Source organism: Sorex araneus, chromosome 5 (assembly GCF_027595985.1).
Source record: "Sorex araneus isolate mSorAra2 chromosome 5, mSorAra2.pri, whole genome shotgun sequence".
NCBI lineage: Eukaryota > Metazoa > Chordata > Mammalia > Eulipotyphla > Soricidae > Sorex > Sorex araneus.
In genome coordinates this window covers 82,411,829-82,424,719 of record NC_073306.1, presented here as the reverse complement: position 1 = coordinate 82,424,719, position 12,891 = coordinate 82,411,829, and the positions used below count along the sequence as shown (strand labels likewise).

Below are 12,891 nucleotides of genomic sequence, written 5' to 3'. Positions count from 1 at the left end.
TGTGGCTGTGTTGGGGACAACCCACCGGCAGGATCCCTGATTCCAGGTGCTTCCAGAACACCCCAGAACAGAGCTTTCTTCCAAGAGTCCCAGTAGAAATGTTTTCAATCCATTCTAGATGCCTGCCCCCAGCTTTTGATCCCACGTCCTCTGCTCTGTCATTGTTATACAGGAAAGGGGATGCGCATTCAGGACATCCTCAAACACGAAGAAGCACTGACACTATTCCTGGTGAAAAACATTGGCCTGTCTGACTCGGTTGCCCACCTTCTGGTCAGCTCCCAAGTTCGTCCTGAGCAGGTAGGTCGACATCATTAGCTAGGGGTCTCCGGGAAAGGCCTGGCTCACCCTAGCTTTTCCCTCTTGCTCCTTTCACATGTGGAATCCATAATTCATGTTCAGGAAAAGGGCCTGAGAGGATGCGCTTTTCTGGCCCAGGGTTCTGAAATGGCACAAATTCCAGAAACACTGAAAGCACCACAGATGCTTAGTGTGTATAGGAATCTTAGGGTCCAGACTCTTCTTAGAGCCGAGGCAATCGAGGTATCTTGGGGCATTAATTAATAATCATGTATCTAGGGCATTTTTAGGTATGAAAAAAAAATGTGAGCGATATGGACCAAGCACCTCACTCCCAGAGTGTGCATTTCTCAGGGCCACAGGTAAGAATCAAAGAAGCAAAAGTGGAAGCTGGAGAGATAGTACAGTGAAGGGCACTTATCTTGCATGCAGCCAACCTGGGTTCTCTCCATGGAACCCGAGTTGGCCCCCTAAGTCGTGCTAAATTTATGAGCATGGAGTAAGTCCTGAGCACCACCACACGTGGCCTTACAGAAAAACAAAAAAAAAGGGTAGAGAAGCCCTGGAAAGCATGGGATGGGACAGTTTTGTTTGCCTGTTTTAATTTACTGGGGGGGAGGGAGTGTTTGAGCCATACCTGTTGGTGCTCAGGGCTTACTCCTGGTTCTGTGCTCAGGGATCACTCCTGACTCAGGGACCATAAGCAGCACCAGGGATCAAACCTGGATCAGCAGCATGAAGACAGTCACCCTACCCGCTGTAATATCTCTCTGGCCTGGGGTGAGGCCATATTAAGTGAGATGGCCACAGAAGAAGGTCTTCCTGAGGAAGGATCTTAGAAAAGACCTGGCTGAGGAGAAGGCAGCTGGGCAATAAGGGAGGCGAGGGGAACACTATCCATACAGTGTTCAGGGGTGCGGGGAAACTTGATAAAGGCAGCATGGACCCCTGACTTCCTGTGCCACTTTTTTTCAGACCCCACCAGCGCCTTCTATGCCTCTTGCATATCTGACTGCTCCTGTGCCCCATAGCTCTTTTGTCTGTTTTCAGAACCTCCCCCATTTATTCGAAACTCCCGCATTTGCCAAGCACACGTGACTCTCATCTGCGAGCTACTGTGACCTTCCCACCAGCCCTCCTGGAGACCCCAAGGCAGCGTCCAACTCGGTGACTCCCTCCCTCTCTAGAACTAAAGAGGAACCTGGTCTTCCCAGGCCCATGGTGGGGTCTGCCCCTTCCTGCAGTTTAGAAGTTCTCAAGCTGAAGTGAGAACCCCAGTCCTCAAAGTGGGTCTCCAACCAGACCCATCAACAAGAAGGGAAGCCAGTAAAGAATGCAAACTCCTAGGCCCTGCCTCAGGCTGGGCTTGTGTCCTGGGTTTTCACCAGCCCTCCAGGGGTTCCTGGCTGACTCTGATTTGGGTCCCTGGTCTGGAGCATCCTGGGTGTGTATTTTCATGGTGTGAGGTTGATTCTGCCATGGGATGGGGGACAGAGGGGGTCCCACCAGGGCGTGATCCCTGATGGTACACAAGGGACCATATGTGGTGCCAGGGATTCAAAATCGGTTTTGAAGCTTGTTCTCTGCACAAGAGTCAAGAAACCCGGATCTGACTTCCTGGCTTCTCATGGCCAAGGGTCTTCACTGAAATGATAACGGGGCTAGTGTGTTAACCCACAGAGCATGCCAGGCCTGCCCAGGGAGCTGCCCCCAGCGGCTCCTCTTCCCCTTCGCTTTCTCTTCAGCTCGTAAAACTCGAGTCCTGGAAATGCCAGTGATGGCTTTCAGTGGGTCATAAAAGGGAGATGGAGATAAGGGCAGGAATTTAGGGGGAATTTCTTTCCCTTTCCCAGGCCATGTGACATTTGGACTGCTGGCTAACTAGTCACCCTGATGCTGGCAGCGGGCCTGGGGCCGTTCATGTGTGGAGAAGGGGACGGGCTCACAGGGTCATGCCTCTGTGACATGTGGCTGGCTTGTCCCAGGTGGCAGACCCCAGGGCTTAGGTGGGAGTAGAGGTCCCTGCACTGACTCGGGGCAGTCACAGAGAGCAGCCCCCTCAGCTGCCTCTTCCTCCCGGTCCCCTGCTCCCCGGCTCCACGAGGCCTTCCCTCTCTCCCTTGGAACAACCCTCCCCGGAGGCCATGTTCTCGCTCCCTGAGCTGTCCAACGTGAACATTCAGTCCCCAGGACAGACGGGCACTGGGCAGGGGGCCAGGGCAGCTGAGGAACTGAACTCTATTCATGGCTTAGTTGTTGAATTCTGTTTTATTTATTTATTTATTTATTTATTTATTTATTTATTTATTTTTAAATAAACTCGTTTTATTTAGGGAACTCCAAGGAGGGAGGGAAAGGTGTATTTTGCACTCAGCAGAGAACGTGGGCTTCAGCCCAGTGGAAAGAGCCAAAAGAGCACACACCTCAGACTGAGACGCAGTAGCCGTGCACTCACTACTTTATTTAACACAAGTGCTCATGGGGGAAAGAGCCACTGACCCTCCTGCTTGGTGTTTTTTAACTCCCCCAAACTTAACTGAAGTTGGCCCTACAGGGATTGGTCTCAGAACCCTGCAGGCTGTCCTCTCAGTGGTGGTTCAAGTCCTTTAGAGACAGTCCTTGGACTCTGCCTCCTCTGACTCGACACAGAGTGAGTGCAGTTCACTGAATCTGTGAGTGTGGGACCCAGGGGTACAAGGGGAAAAATGTATCAGTGGACCTGGGTCAACTTGACTTTGACTTTCAACTGCAGTCCGAGGCCTGTGACTGTATAATGAATTGATCCATCTGGTCAAACAGAGGTGTGGCATTCAGGACTGGGTGGACCAAGGGTCTTCTCAAGACCAAGGGTCTTCACTGAAATGGTCCTTCCAGGCCCATCCTGCTTGGTGCCTGCAGGGTACATACCTCTATGGGCAGTGCTCCTCCCTGCACCATTCAGAGGCCAAGAAGACAGCAAGAACTGGGCAGATCTGTGGCCCCTCGCCAGCCTCACCTCAGGCTCTAACAATTCCCAGACAGGTTTTAAGACTCAGCATAATTGTTGCCGCAGTGAAATCATTCATAAGCCCTCGTTTCTTTGTCCTGCCCTCCCCCCCTCCCTATTTGACAAAGGGCTCTCAAATGGTTCTGGACAGGCTTCTGGTTCATAACTTAGCCAGCCACAGTAACAGTGTGACCTGAAGCTACTTGCTTAACCACTCTGTGCCTCGGTTTCCTTTACAAAACAGGAATGATAAAAGTGTTTGCTATCTATGGTGGTTGGGGGTTCAAGGAATTGATAGTAAACTACTTAGAACACTGCTGGCACCTAGTAAGGATCCAGAAAACACTACGTTTTTTGTTTTTTGCATTTTGTTGGGGGGCACACCCAGTAGAACTCAGGAATTATTCCTGGCTCTGTGCTCAAGGATCATTCCTAGCAGGACTTTTTTTAGTGGCACTCCTTGCCCTATCTTTTCTGTGTTTGGGTTTGAGTTTTCCCCACCCAGTGCTCACAGCTATCTGTATTTCCAGCGTGGTGGTGATCTCCTTGAGGGGTCACAGATTTGTCTATTCCCTGTGGGTGCCCGGTAGCTCTCTTCATCCTGGCAGAGCAGGGACTCAGTGAAGGAGCAGTGAGGGGGAGAGAAAATAAGCCAGGAGCCTTCCCTGGGTCCCAGATTTCCCACTTGCCTGATGGGTAACTTCTTCTGGTCTCCTAAATCCTCCTTGCTCCTCCCTTTTCTCCTCTGTAATATGAGAAGTTTGGACAAAAAGAACAGACTAATTCCATCTACGTCAAAACATTTCAGATTCTGGGATGAGTGTAGGGAAAGGGGGTTTCCCTACAGGTAAGAAGTTAGGAGCAGGCAAAACTGGGAAGCTGTCTCCTGCTACAGAACCCTGAAAGGCTTGTGCCCAGCCCCTGGGCAACCATGACTGGGTCTCGTTAGGGACCAGGTTTCCCTGTGGGATCTGGACAGAGCAGAGGGTGTGAGGGTCTGCACCTGCTCTCCAGACCAGAAGAATGTAGCACTGGAGATTCTTGCAAAGACTTCAGAGCCAGGGATGCTCAGAAATTCATTTGTGATATTCAGAACAGGACCACTCCTGGCAGAGCCTGGCTCTCGGTGGTCAGTTGCTGCTCTGGGTGATCAAGACCCCTTGGACCGTGGTCAGCCTCCTCAGATCCCAGAGGCCATTCCAGGGATGGTATTTTAAGAGCCCCTGTCCATGCACCCCGCCAGTGATCAAGCACGTTGGATATCCATGAGTCAGAGGCATCAGATAAAACATAGCCTGCCTAGTCAAATTTCATATATATTTCATATATATGCATATATATATGAAAACGAGCACATCTCTTTGGGATTTTATTTGGGATATTTTCATATGGAAAATTGTTGCCTCCTGAAAGGATTGAGTCAGTATTTTTATCTGCTCAGTTTGGTGAGGAGAGGTGTTTTGTCTTTTGTGTTTGGGACATCTACCGGCACTTAAAGTGTGTCCTAGTCTCACCCACACCAAGCATCCTTGCTAAGAGGGGATCTTTCCATTGAAAACCAAAATGTGTTTAGGGTGGGGTATTGGGCCACACCCAGCTGTACCCAAGAGTGACTCCTGGTGGCGCTCGGGGGACCATTTGTAAAGTTGGCAAGCACCTTTACCTTGGTTCCTCAAGCTTTAAATGATTCTTTGATACAGTGAGCCTTGGGAATATATTCCATTTCTAATGCAGCTGTAACAAATGATCATGAACTCAATGGTTTCAAACAACACCAATTTATCATCTTTGAGTTCAGGAAGCCGGAAGTCTGAAAGTCAAAGTGTCAGCGGAGCTACTGTTCCTCCTTACTGGGGGGCCTTGATGCCTGATTCCTTTTTCTCGCCTGTTTTGGAGGCTGTCCACAGTCCTTGCTCCCATGAACTCAGAAGATGTATTCTCATTTTCAGAGGCTGGCCAAGCCTTCCTCAGAAGGGCTTACTTCCTCCCTTTTCCACATGAGAGGGTCCTTGCGGTTGATTATGTCGGGTCCTCTAGATAATCCTGAATAATCTCCTCGTAAAGTCTCATGACTAGTGAGCAGCCTTGATTCCATCCGCAATCTTAATTCTCCTGGCCATGCACTCAACAGACTGTGTGTGTGTGGAAATGGTGGCAGTTTAGGAGGTTGGTGATGTTCTCTCGCTCTGGAAAACTTCCCCATGCCACTTCTTTCCACTGCAGTTTGCTCATGGAGTCCCGGACCTTGCGCTCAAGGACATAGCGTGCAGTGAGGCGCTGCTGGAACGCTTCCTCATCTTCAGCCAGCGCCGAGGGGCGCGGACGGTGCGGGAGGCCCTGTGCCCCCTCTCTCAGGGAACCCTGCAGTGGGTGGAAGACACGCTGTATGCCAATGTGGACTTCTTCAAGCTCATCCGTGTGGTAAGGGCACTAGCTAGTGGCTTGCCCGCTCAGAGGTCATCCCAGATCCTGAGGGGTCTGGGTCAGCCATCAGGAAACTCCTGAGTGGACAGCTGGGGAGAGCGTGAGTCAAGGTTCCAGGCAATTTCTCTTTTAATTTATTATAGTTTAGGAAGCTACAATAGCGTTAACTTTGTGGTACTGATATACAAACTTCCTACCCCCCTCCTACCACCACCAATGAAGAGCCCTTGACCTTCTACCACTGGCTTCACATCTCCTCTAGTCTGGTCTTTCAAGACAATTTTTTAAAAATGATTTTCCTTTTATTACTTATTTTTATTGAATTGCCATGAGCACACGGATGCAAAGTTGTTCATGATTGGGTTTCAGTCATACAATGTTCCAACACCCATTCCTTCACAAGTGTACATTTCCTCAGTTTCTCTCCAGAACCCCCCACTTTCCTCCATAGCAGGAACTTTTCTTTTTCTCTGTCTCTCTTCTGTCTGTCTATCTGTCCATCTGTCTCTCTGACTCTCTCTCTCTCTCTGCACTGTGGTTTGTAATACAGGCACTGAAAGGTCATGATGTATATATCCCTTCACCTACTTTCAGCACTCAGTTCTTGTCCAGGGTGATCATTTCTAACTATCACTGTCAAGAGAATTCTTGAGGGAACCCCAGGAGTCCATTTCCAAATACCGATGGGCCGTATTTCTAGAGCAGTGGCCCAGCCCTGGGGTCTCTCTCAGGATCAACATCAGGTGGGAAGTTGAGGCAGGTCTGAGTCCATCTGCAACTTGGACTGAGTCCACCGCCTCGAGCACATGGAAAGGAGGAGGAGGATGAGAAGCTCTGCTTTTAGTCCCTGCTGGCCGTTTCCTCATTGTAGGTGACCTTTCCTGACCCCATTAAACAAATACAATGCATTGTCAATTGGTAGGAAAAAAAAAAACTCAGGGAGAAAAGTCCACACAAAACATTGAACACATTTCAATAAATGAAAGCTTTGTGCTTTTTTCTGTGGGTCTGCTCGTGGCTCTAAAACTTACTTTTGGGAGAGAAGAACAAAAAATTTTCATGGTCTCAAAAACTCAGTAAGTCCTGCTCCTATCAAGCTCAACCCTCTGCTCTAGAAACATATCCCAGAGTCCTCTGGACCTGATACTGGCTCCTCTTTTGCTGGAAGGATAAGATGAGGGGGAACAATACTATAGAAAGGACATGCAGAACAGTAGTTCTTACACTTGAGAGGACATGACAGTCTTCAGGGAAATTGGCAAAAGAAGCAGGTTCCAAGGGCCAGAGAGATATTATAGTGGACAGGACACTTGGCTTGCACGTGGCTGACCTCGGTTTGACTCCTGGCACTCAGATGGTCCCCTGAGCCCACCAGGAGTGATCCCTGAGTACAGAGCCAGGAGTAAGCCCTTAGCACAGCCAGGTGTGGCCCAAAAACACAAAAGCAAAAAGCAGGTTCCAGATTTCCACCTCTGAGACTATTCAGGAGATTTGGGCTCTGCCCTCAATTGCCTTATTACCCTGTTGCCCTGATTGATTTAACAAGTAGGACATGCTTTAACATTCAAAATTAGAATCCTTCAGAGAAGGTTTATATATGTGTGTGTACTACATACACACATATACATACACACATATGTACACACACATGTACACACACATATATAACAGTCTTAGGCACTGAATTGCAATTTTGACCTTTGTCCTTTTTATTTTCTGGCACCCTGTTGCGGGAGGTGTTGGTCAAAGTGCCTGGCTGAGGAATGCGAAGTTTTGCCTTTTTATGGTTGCTCTCTCCTATCCCAGAAAACCAGCTCGTCAGACAAGTAAGGGAGAGGTATTTTTAATTAAACAGGATCTCAGCCTTTCTGGCAGCGCTCACACTTTGTCCTTCTCAAAGTGTGACTCTTGGAACATCACCCTATGGTTTCCCCTCTGATTTCCCCAGCTCAAGAGATGGGCACTGCTAGGCTGGGGGAAAGGCCAAGGACTCTAGAAAAGGCTCTTTGCCCTGAATGTGGTAGGAAAATTTTAAAAGCTTGTGGTTCAAAGGTCTCTGTCCAAAGTCCCCAGAGGAGCCCTATTTTAGAATATTCTTAGTTGTTTTTCAGAATCCGAAAAAAAAAAAAAAAGGCTTCTCTGCTCTGAGTCAGAATAGAAAAGTAAGATCCCTCGCTCTGGGCTCTGCGAGGAGACCCCGTACCCATGTCGCAAGATCTCTTGGAGGTTTTCTGGGGGCAGCGGGCCAGTCATCCTCAGGCTTGGGCAAGTGGTATAACTTTTTTCCATAAGCACCTGGAGCCCTGGCACAGGTAAATATACCTTCTGACTGTGCCCATTGAACCAACTAGGGCAGCTCTGAACTTGGGAGGTATGAAAGGGAGATAGGTAGAACTTTCCATTTAGGTTGGACACCAAACCATCGGCTACTGGCTCCAGAGTATATTTACTAGACAAGAGAGAACTGACATGGGGCTGGAGTGATAGCACAGTGGGTAGGACATTTGCCTTGCACGCAGCCAACCCGGGTTCGATTCCCAGCATCCCATATGGTTCCCCAAGCACCACCAGGAGTAATTCCTGAGTGCAGAACCAGGAGTAACCCCTGTGCATTGCTGGGTGTGGCCCAAAAAAGCAAGAAAAGAAAGAAAGAAAGAAAGAAAGAAAGAAAGAAAGAAAGAAAGAAAGAAAGAAAGAAAGAAAGAAAGAAAGAAAGAAAGAAAGAAAGAAATAGCCTGACAGGCTATTCTGGCAGGTGCCAAAGTTCAAGTCCTGGAGAACTTTGGCTGGCCACCCTCACTGACCTGAGCCCTGGTGCTCCTTCTCCAGCTTTGGACCCATGTCCAAGCTTGAAGCCCTGAGCTGGACATTTGCGAGGGCCCCGGTTCTGTACCAGGTCACCCATGACATGGCAGCAGTTGTGTCTCTGTGGCTCTTCCTGAGCTCCCAGCTAACTCACAACTAACTTTGAGACAAGCCACACCCTGGGCCCCAGCAGCAGAGCTCAGAAATACAGACCCCCACAGTGGCTCCAAGTCCTGGACGGGGTGCCCAGTCTAGCTGCCCACAGAACCACCTGGGGAACTCGAAAAACAACTCTGGGCCCAGCCCCCACACCCCAAAGGGGCCCGATTCCCTCAGTCTCTGGTATTTTATAAAAGCCGCCCAGATCATTCCAATGACTGGCCAGGGTTGAAACTCAGCGACCTAGAACAAGGAGTTTGATTTAATGTCTCGATTTCTGCAGGCCAAATGGAATAATAACAGAGCCTGCGTGCCTCTGAGGCTGTGAGGCGCTCTCTCTGGAGGAGCGGGTGCAGGGAGAGGCCTCTTGGCCTCTTATCAAAGGGCCTGGTGACCCCAGCACAGTCCAGAGAAGATGCCAGAGCTCCGAGTACTACCCTGTCAGCCCTCTCACTCCTGCCCTTCTCCGCGGGGGAAGCCCAGAGTGGGACAGGATGCGAGCCCCCCTCCCCCACCCTGTGAAGATGACAAACATCCTATCTGGTGCCCTTGAAATGTGCCTTCTCCTTTGATAAATGGATATGGATGCTAAACATTAAAAAAAAAATTTTTTTTGCTAACATTCAGATGGGATTTTGTTTTGTTTTGTTTTTATGGTCCTTTACCCATCCAATCAGTGTTTTCAGAAAACGACCCCGAGTCAGGCACCTAGGGCTCAGGGCAGAGCCTCCAAGCCTCTGAGCTGGGCCTGGACCGGCGACACTGCTCTGAGGCCGCCGGGGGCCCTCTGGGACCAGGCTGTTATTGCAGCTGGTTGGCGAGCTGCCACACTTAGCTCCGTGGGGGGAAGGCTGGGCCTCCTGTGCTCCCGGGCTCTTTTCTCAGGCGCACGTACACCAGTGTATAAATAAGGTTCTAGTAAATGTCAAGCCAGTGCTCATTAACAAAGAGAGGGACAAACTCCATAAGCCACTGTGACGGCAGCTGCCCCTTCTGTGTGAGGAGCTGAGGTGTGTGGGGGAGGGAAAGCAACCTCCACCTGGGACCCAAGAACCTGTGGCACCCTAGAGAATCAGAGAGAGGGGTGCTTGGGGGGTTAGCACCAACTGGGGCCAGCTGTGTTTTCCCTCAGCCTTTTGGAGGTCAGAAGTGAGTGTTATCATCCTCAAATAATCCAAATGCATGTCTGTACTTCACGTGCGTGTGTGCACGCACGCACAAACACACACACACACACACACTCTCTCACATAAAGACGCAGACACACACGTACAAACACACACACACACTCACACAAAGATGAAGACCCACATGCATGAACACACACACACACACACACACACACACACACACACACACAAACTCACTCACTGGATGCACAGTGGTGGGACAGAGGTGACTGGGAAGGGAACACGCCAGCAGGTGCCTGGGTTTTCTCCCAGGCGCTCGAGTCCCTCTTGGTTTCACCAGAGTTGAGATGGCGTGAAAGATCTTGTCTTCACCTGTGGCCCTTCGGGGCTTACCGCCCCGGGCCTGAAACTCAGCAGCTCAGCCCCTGGCCCATGGAGTCACACAGCCAACACCGCCTGAAACGTTTACACCTCATAAAAAATGGCGTGTCAGTTTCGGGTGAGGGGTTGGGACGTTTCCCATCTGATCTGGCCCACTGCGTGCATCGCCCCTCCCCTCGTCTCCTCCCTCTAGATCCTTCCTGTTTTCTCGCTGGCGCAGAGCTTTGAAATCTTGCTGAGAAGCAGATCTGTCCCTTCGGCTCTCTCGGAATGTTTATTTGTGGAAGTTCGGCAGGGGAACCGGAGCGAGTGCCAAGACCTGCCACATTGCTGGGAAATCTGAGTTTCCCTCCCTTCCCCCTCTCCACGGAGAGGGGGAGAGGAAATTCGGCCTCCCTGGGCATTATTTCAGCCCACGGTTTCCCCTCTGTGAGCACGTCCAGTGAGGCTTGATGTGGCCTGCTTTCCCCCCACTGCTGCTCCGGGGCCATTCTCCTCTTTTCTGCCTTTATCCATGCATGTGACAACTAAATTCTGAGGTGGAGAGAGGGCCTCATCTTGGCAGGCCAGACTGCTGCCTTCGGTGCCCAGCCATGTTCTTGGCCATGCTTCCTAAATTCCTGAATCACTGGGAATCAATGTGAGCTGGCCTGGTCACTGCTCCCTGCCATCATTCACCTCCATTGTTAAGTTGCGACTCTGGGTAGTGACGCGGCTGTGTCCAGGTTCCCGCCCCCAAATCCAGGATTTCCCAACAAGGTTCTATTCATGACTAAACTTTGTGACTTCTTCTCCTTTCCAATTTCTAAGTCTTCAGATTGTAACTTTCTCCCACTTCTGTGTGTGATTTTGGGGAGGAAAGAAGAGAGAGAGAGAGAGAGAGAGAGAGAGAGAGAGAGAGAGAGAGAGAGAGAGAGAGAGAGAGAGAGAGAGAGAGAGAGAGAGAGAGAGAGAGAGAGAGAGAGAGAGAGAGAGAGAGAGAGAGAGAGAGAGAGAGAGAGAGAGAGAGAGAGAGAGAGAGAAAGGAGGCCGGGTACCAACAGCGTGAGCCCTGGCAGGGGAGCAGCAGGACTGTGACAGGGTAAACTGGACACCCTCAGAAAACAAGTTGGATTTTTTTCCCCCAAAATTATTAAGCCACAGCAAGTGTATTTGATTTACAGTATTTGGACTGGATCGATAGTGGGTGGGGTGTTTGCCTTGCACGAGGCCGACCCGGGTTCAATTCCTCCGTCCCTCTCAGAGAGCCCAGCAAGCTACTGAAAGTATCCTGCCTGCACGGCAGAGCCTGGCAAGCTACCCGTGGCGTATTCGATATGCCAAAAACAGTAACAAGAAGTCTCACAATGGAGACGTTGTGGTACCCACTTGAGCAAATCGATGAACAACCTGACGACAGTGCTACGACAGTGCTACAGCATTTGATACAAAACTACATGTACAGAGCTAGGTGTCTACTGTGATCAAAATTTCCCTGGGTGCACTTTACAAAATGGGAATAAGAAAAAGGAAGGAAAGGACTTATATAAATGTTCAGCAGGAAAAAGTTTTAGAGCAAATGCTCTGAATCCAAGAGGAAGCCTCGTGGACACCTGTGTAGGTCGTGCCACACACATGACAGTCACTGGCCTGTCTAGGTGTCATTTAGGCTTCTGCCACGCAGCTCACCAGGCTTGGTTTCACAACAGAGCAATAGTATTTTTTTATGAATTTAAAAAGAAGAAGATACTGAGACGTCAGAGCTGAAGTCATTCAAGACATCCACAGGCCTTTGTGAAGTTCTTTTAGGACATACTGGGCCATGTCCTTTCCTCAGAAACAGATCCAGAACCAAAGCACTGAATGCCAGGTTCTCTACAGACCAAACTGGTTTTAGGCCTGCCTTGGCCTCTGTGGATCTTATCGCTACAGAACAGTAGTTCCTAACCTTTTTCTGGATTCAGACTCTGAGACTCTGACTGCAGTGGTAAAGCTTTTGCCGAGAGAAATTAAAGTCCTCACAGCCATAGGGTGATGGGAACTCATGGAACCCTGAATATTGAACCCTGCGTCAGAGCCTTTGCCTTTCACATTTCCTTCCTGGGGCCTCAGTGGTAGTACAGCAGGTAGGGCATTTGTCTTGCACACAGCAAATCCAGGTTCCACCCTTGAGCCCCGCCACAAGTGGTTCCTGAGCTCAAGAGTTAGGAGTAAGGGCTGGAGCGATAGCACAGCCCATAGGACATTTGCCTTGCACGCAGTTGACCCGGGTTCAATTCCCAGCATCCCATATGGTCCCCCAAGCACCACCAGGAGTAATTCCTGAGTGCAGAGCCAGGAGTAACCCCTGTGCATTGCCAGGTGTGACCCAAAAAGAAAAAAAAAAAGAGTTAGGAGTAAGCCCTGAGCACTGCCAACTATGGTCCAAAACCTAAGAACCTACTATAATATACATCCTTTCCTGAAAGGTCTCGGTACAGTCACAGATTCTTCCTTAATTCTAATCATCTTGTCCCCCACCCCCACCCGGGACCCCGTAGAGAAAGAATCAGCGTGTGGCTGCCCCCAGGGGCACACAAGATCTCCTGGGCTCAGGAGACTGGGCTCTGGCTCCAGGATGGATCTTAATTTGCTGTCAATCTCTCCATCTTCCTCTCGCGGGGTCTGTCGTGAGGCTTCTGTGAGGGTAGCAGTGGATCCAGCTTTGAAATGAACATCTCAGCCTTA

At 49.9% G+C, this 12,891-nt stretch overlaps 1 protein-coding gene across 1 annotated transcript in view; it reads left to right on the top strand.

The window, feature by feature from the left end:
* ABCA4 (ATP binding cassette subfamily A member 4) overlaps positions 1–12,891 on the top strand; it is a 141,286-nt gene that overhangs the window by 19,625 nt on the left and 108,770 nt on the right. The window contains 2 exon segments of the mRNA XM_055139903.1: positions 173–300; positions 5,510–5,707. Coding sequence (XP_054995878.1) covers positions 173–300; positions 5,510–5,707 — 326 coding nt within the window.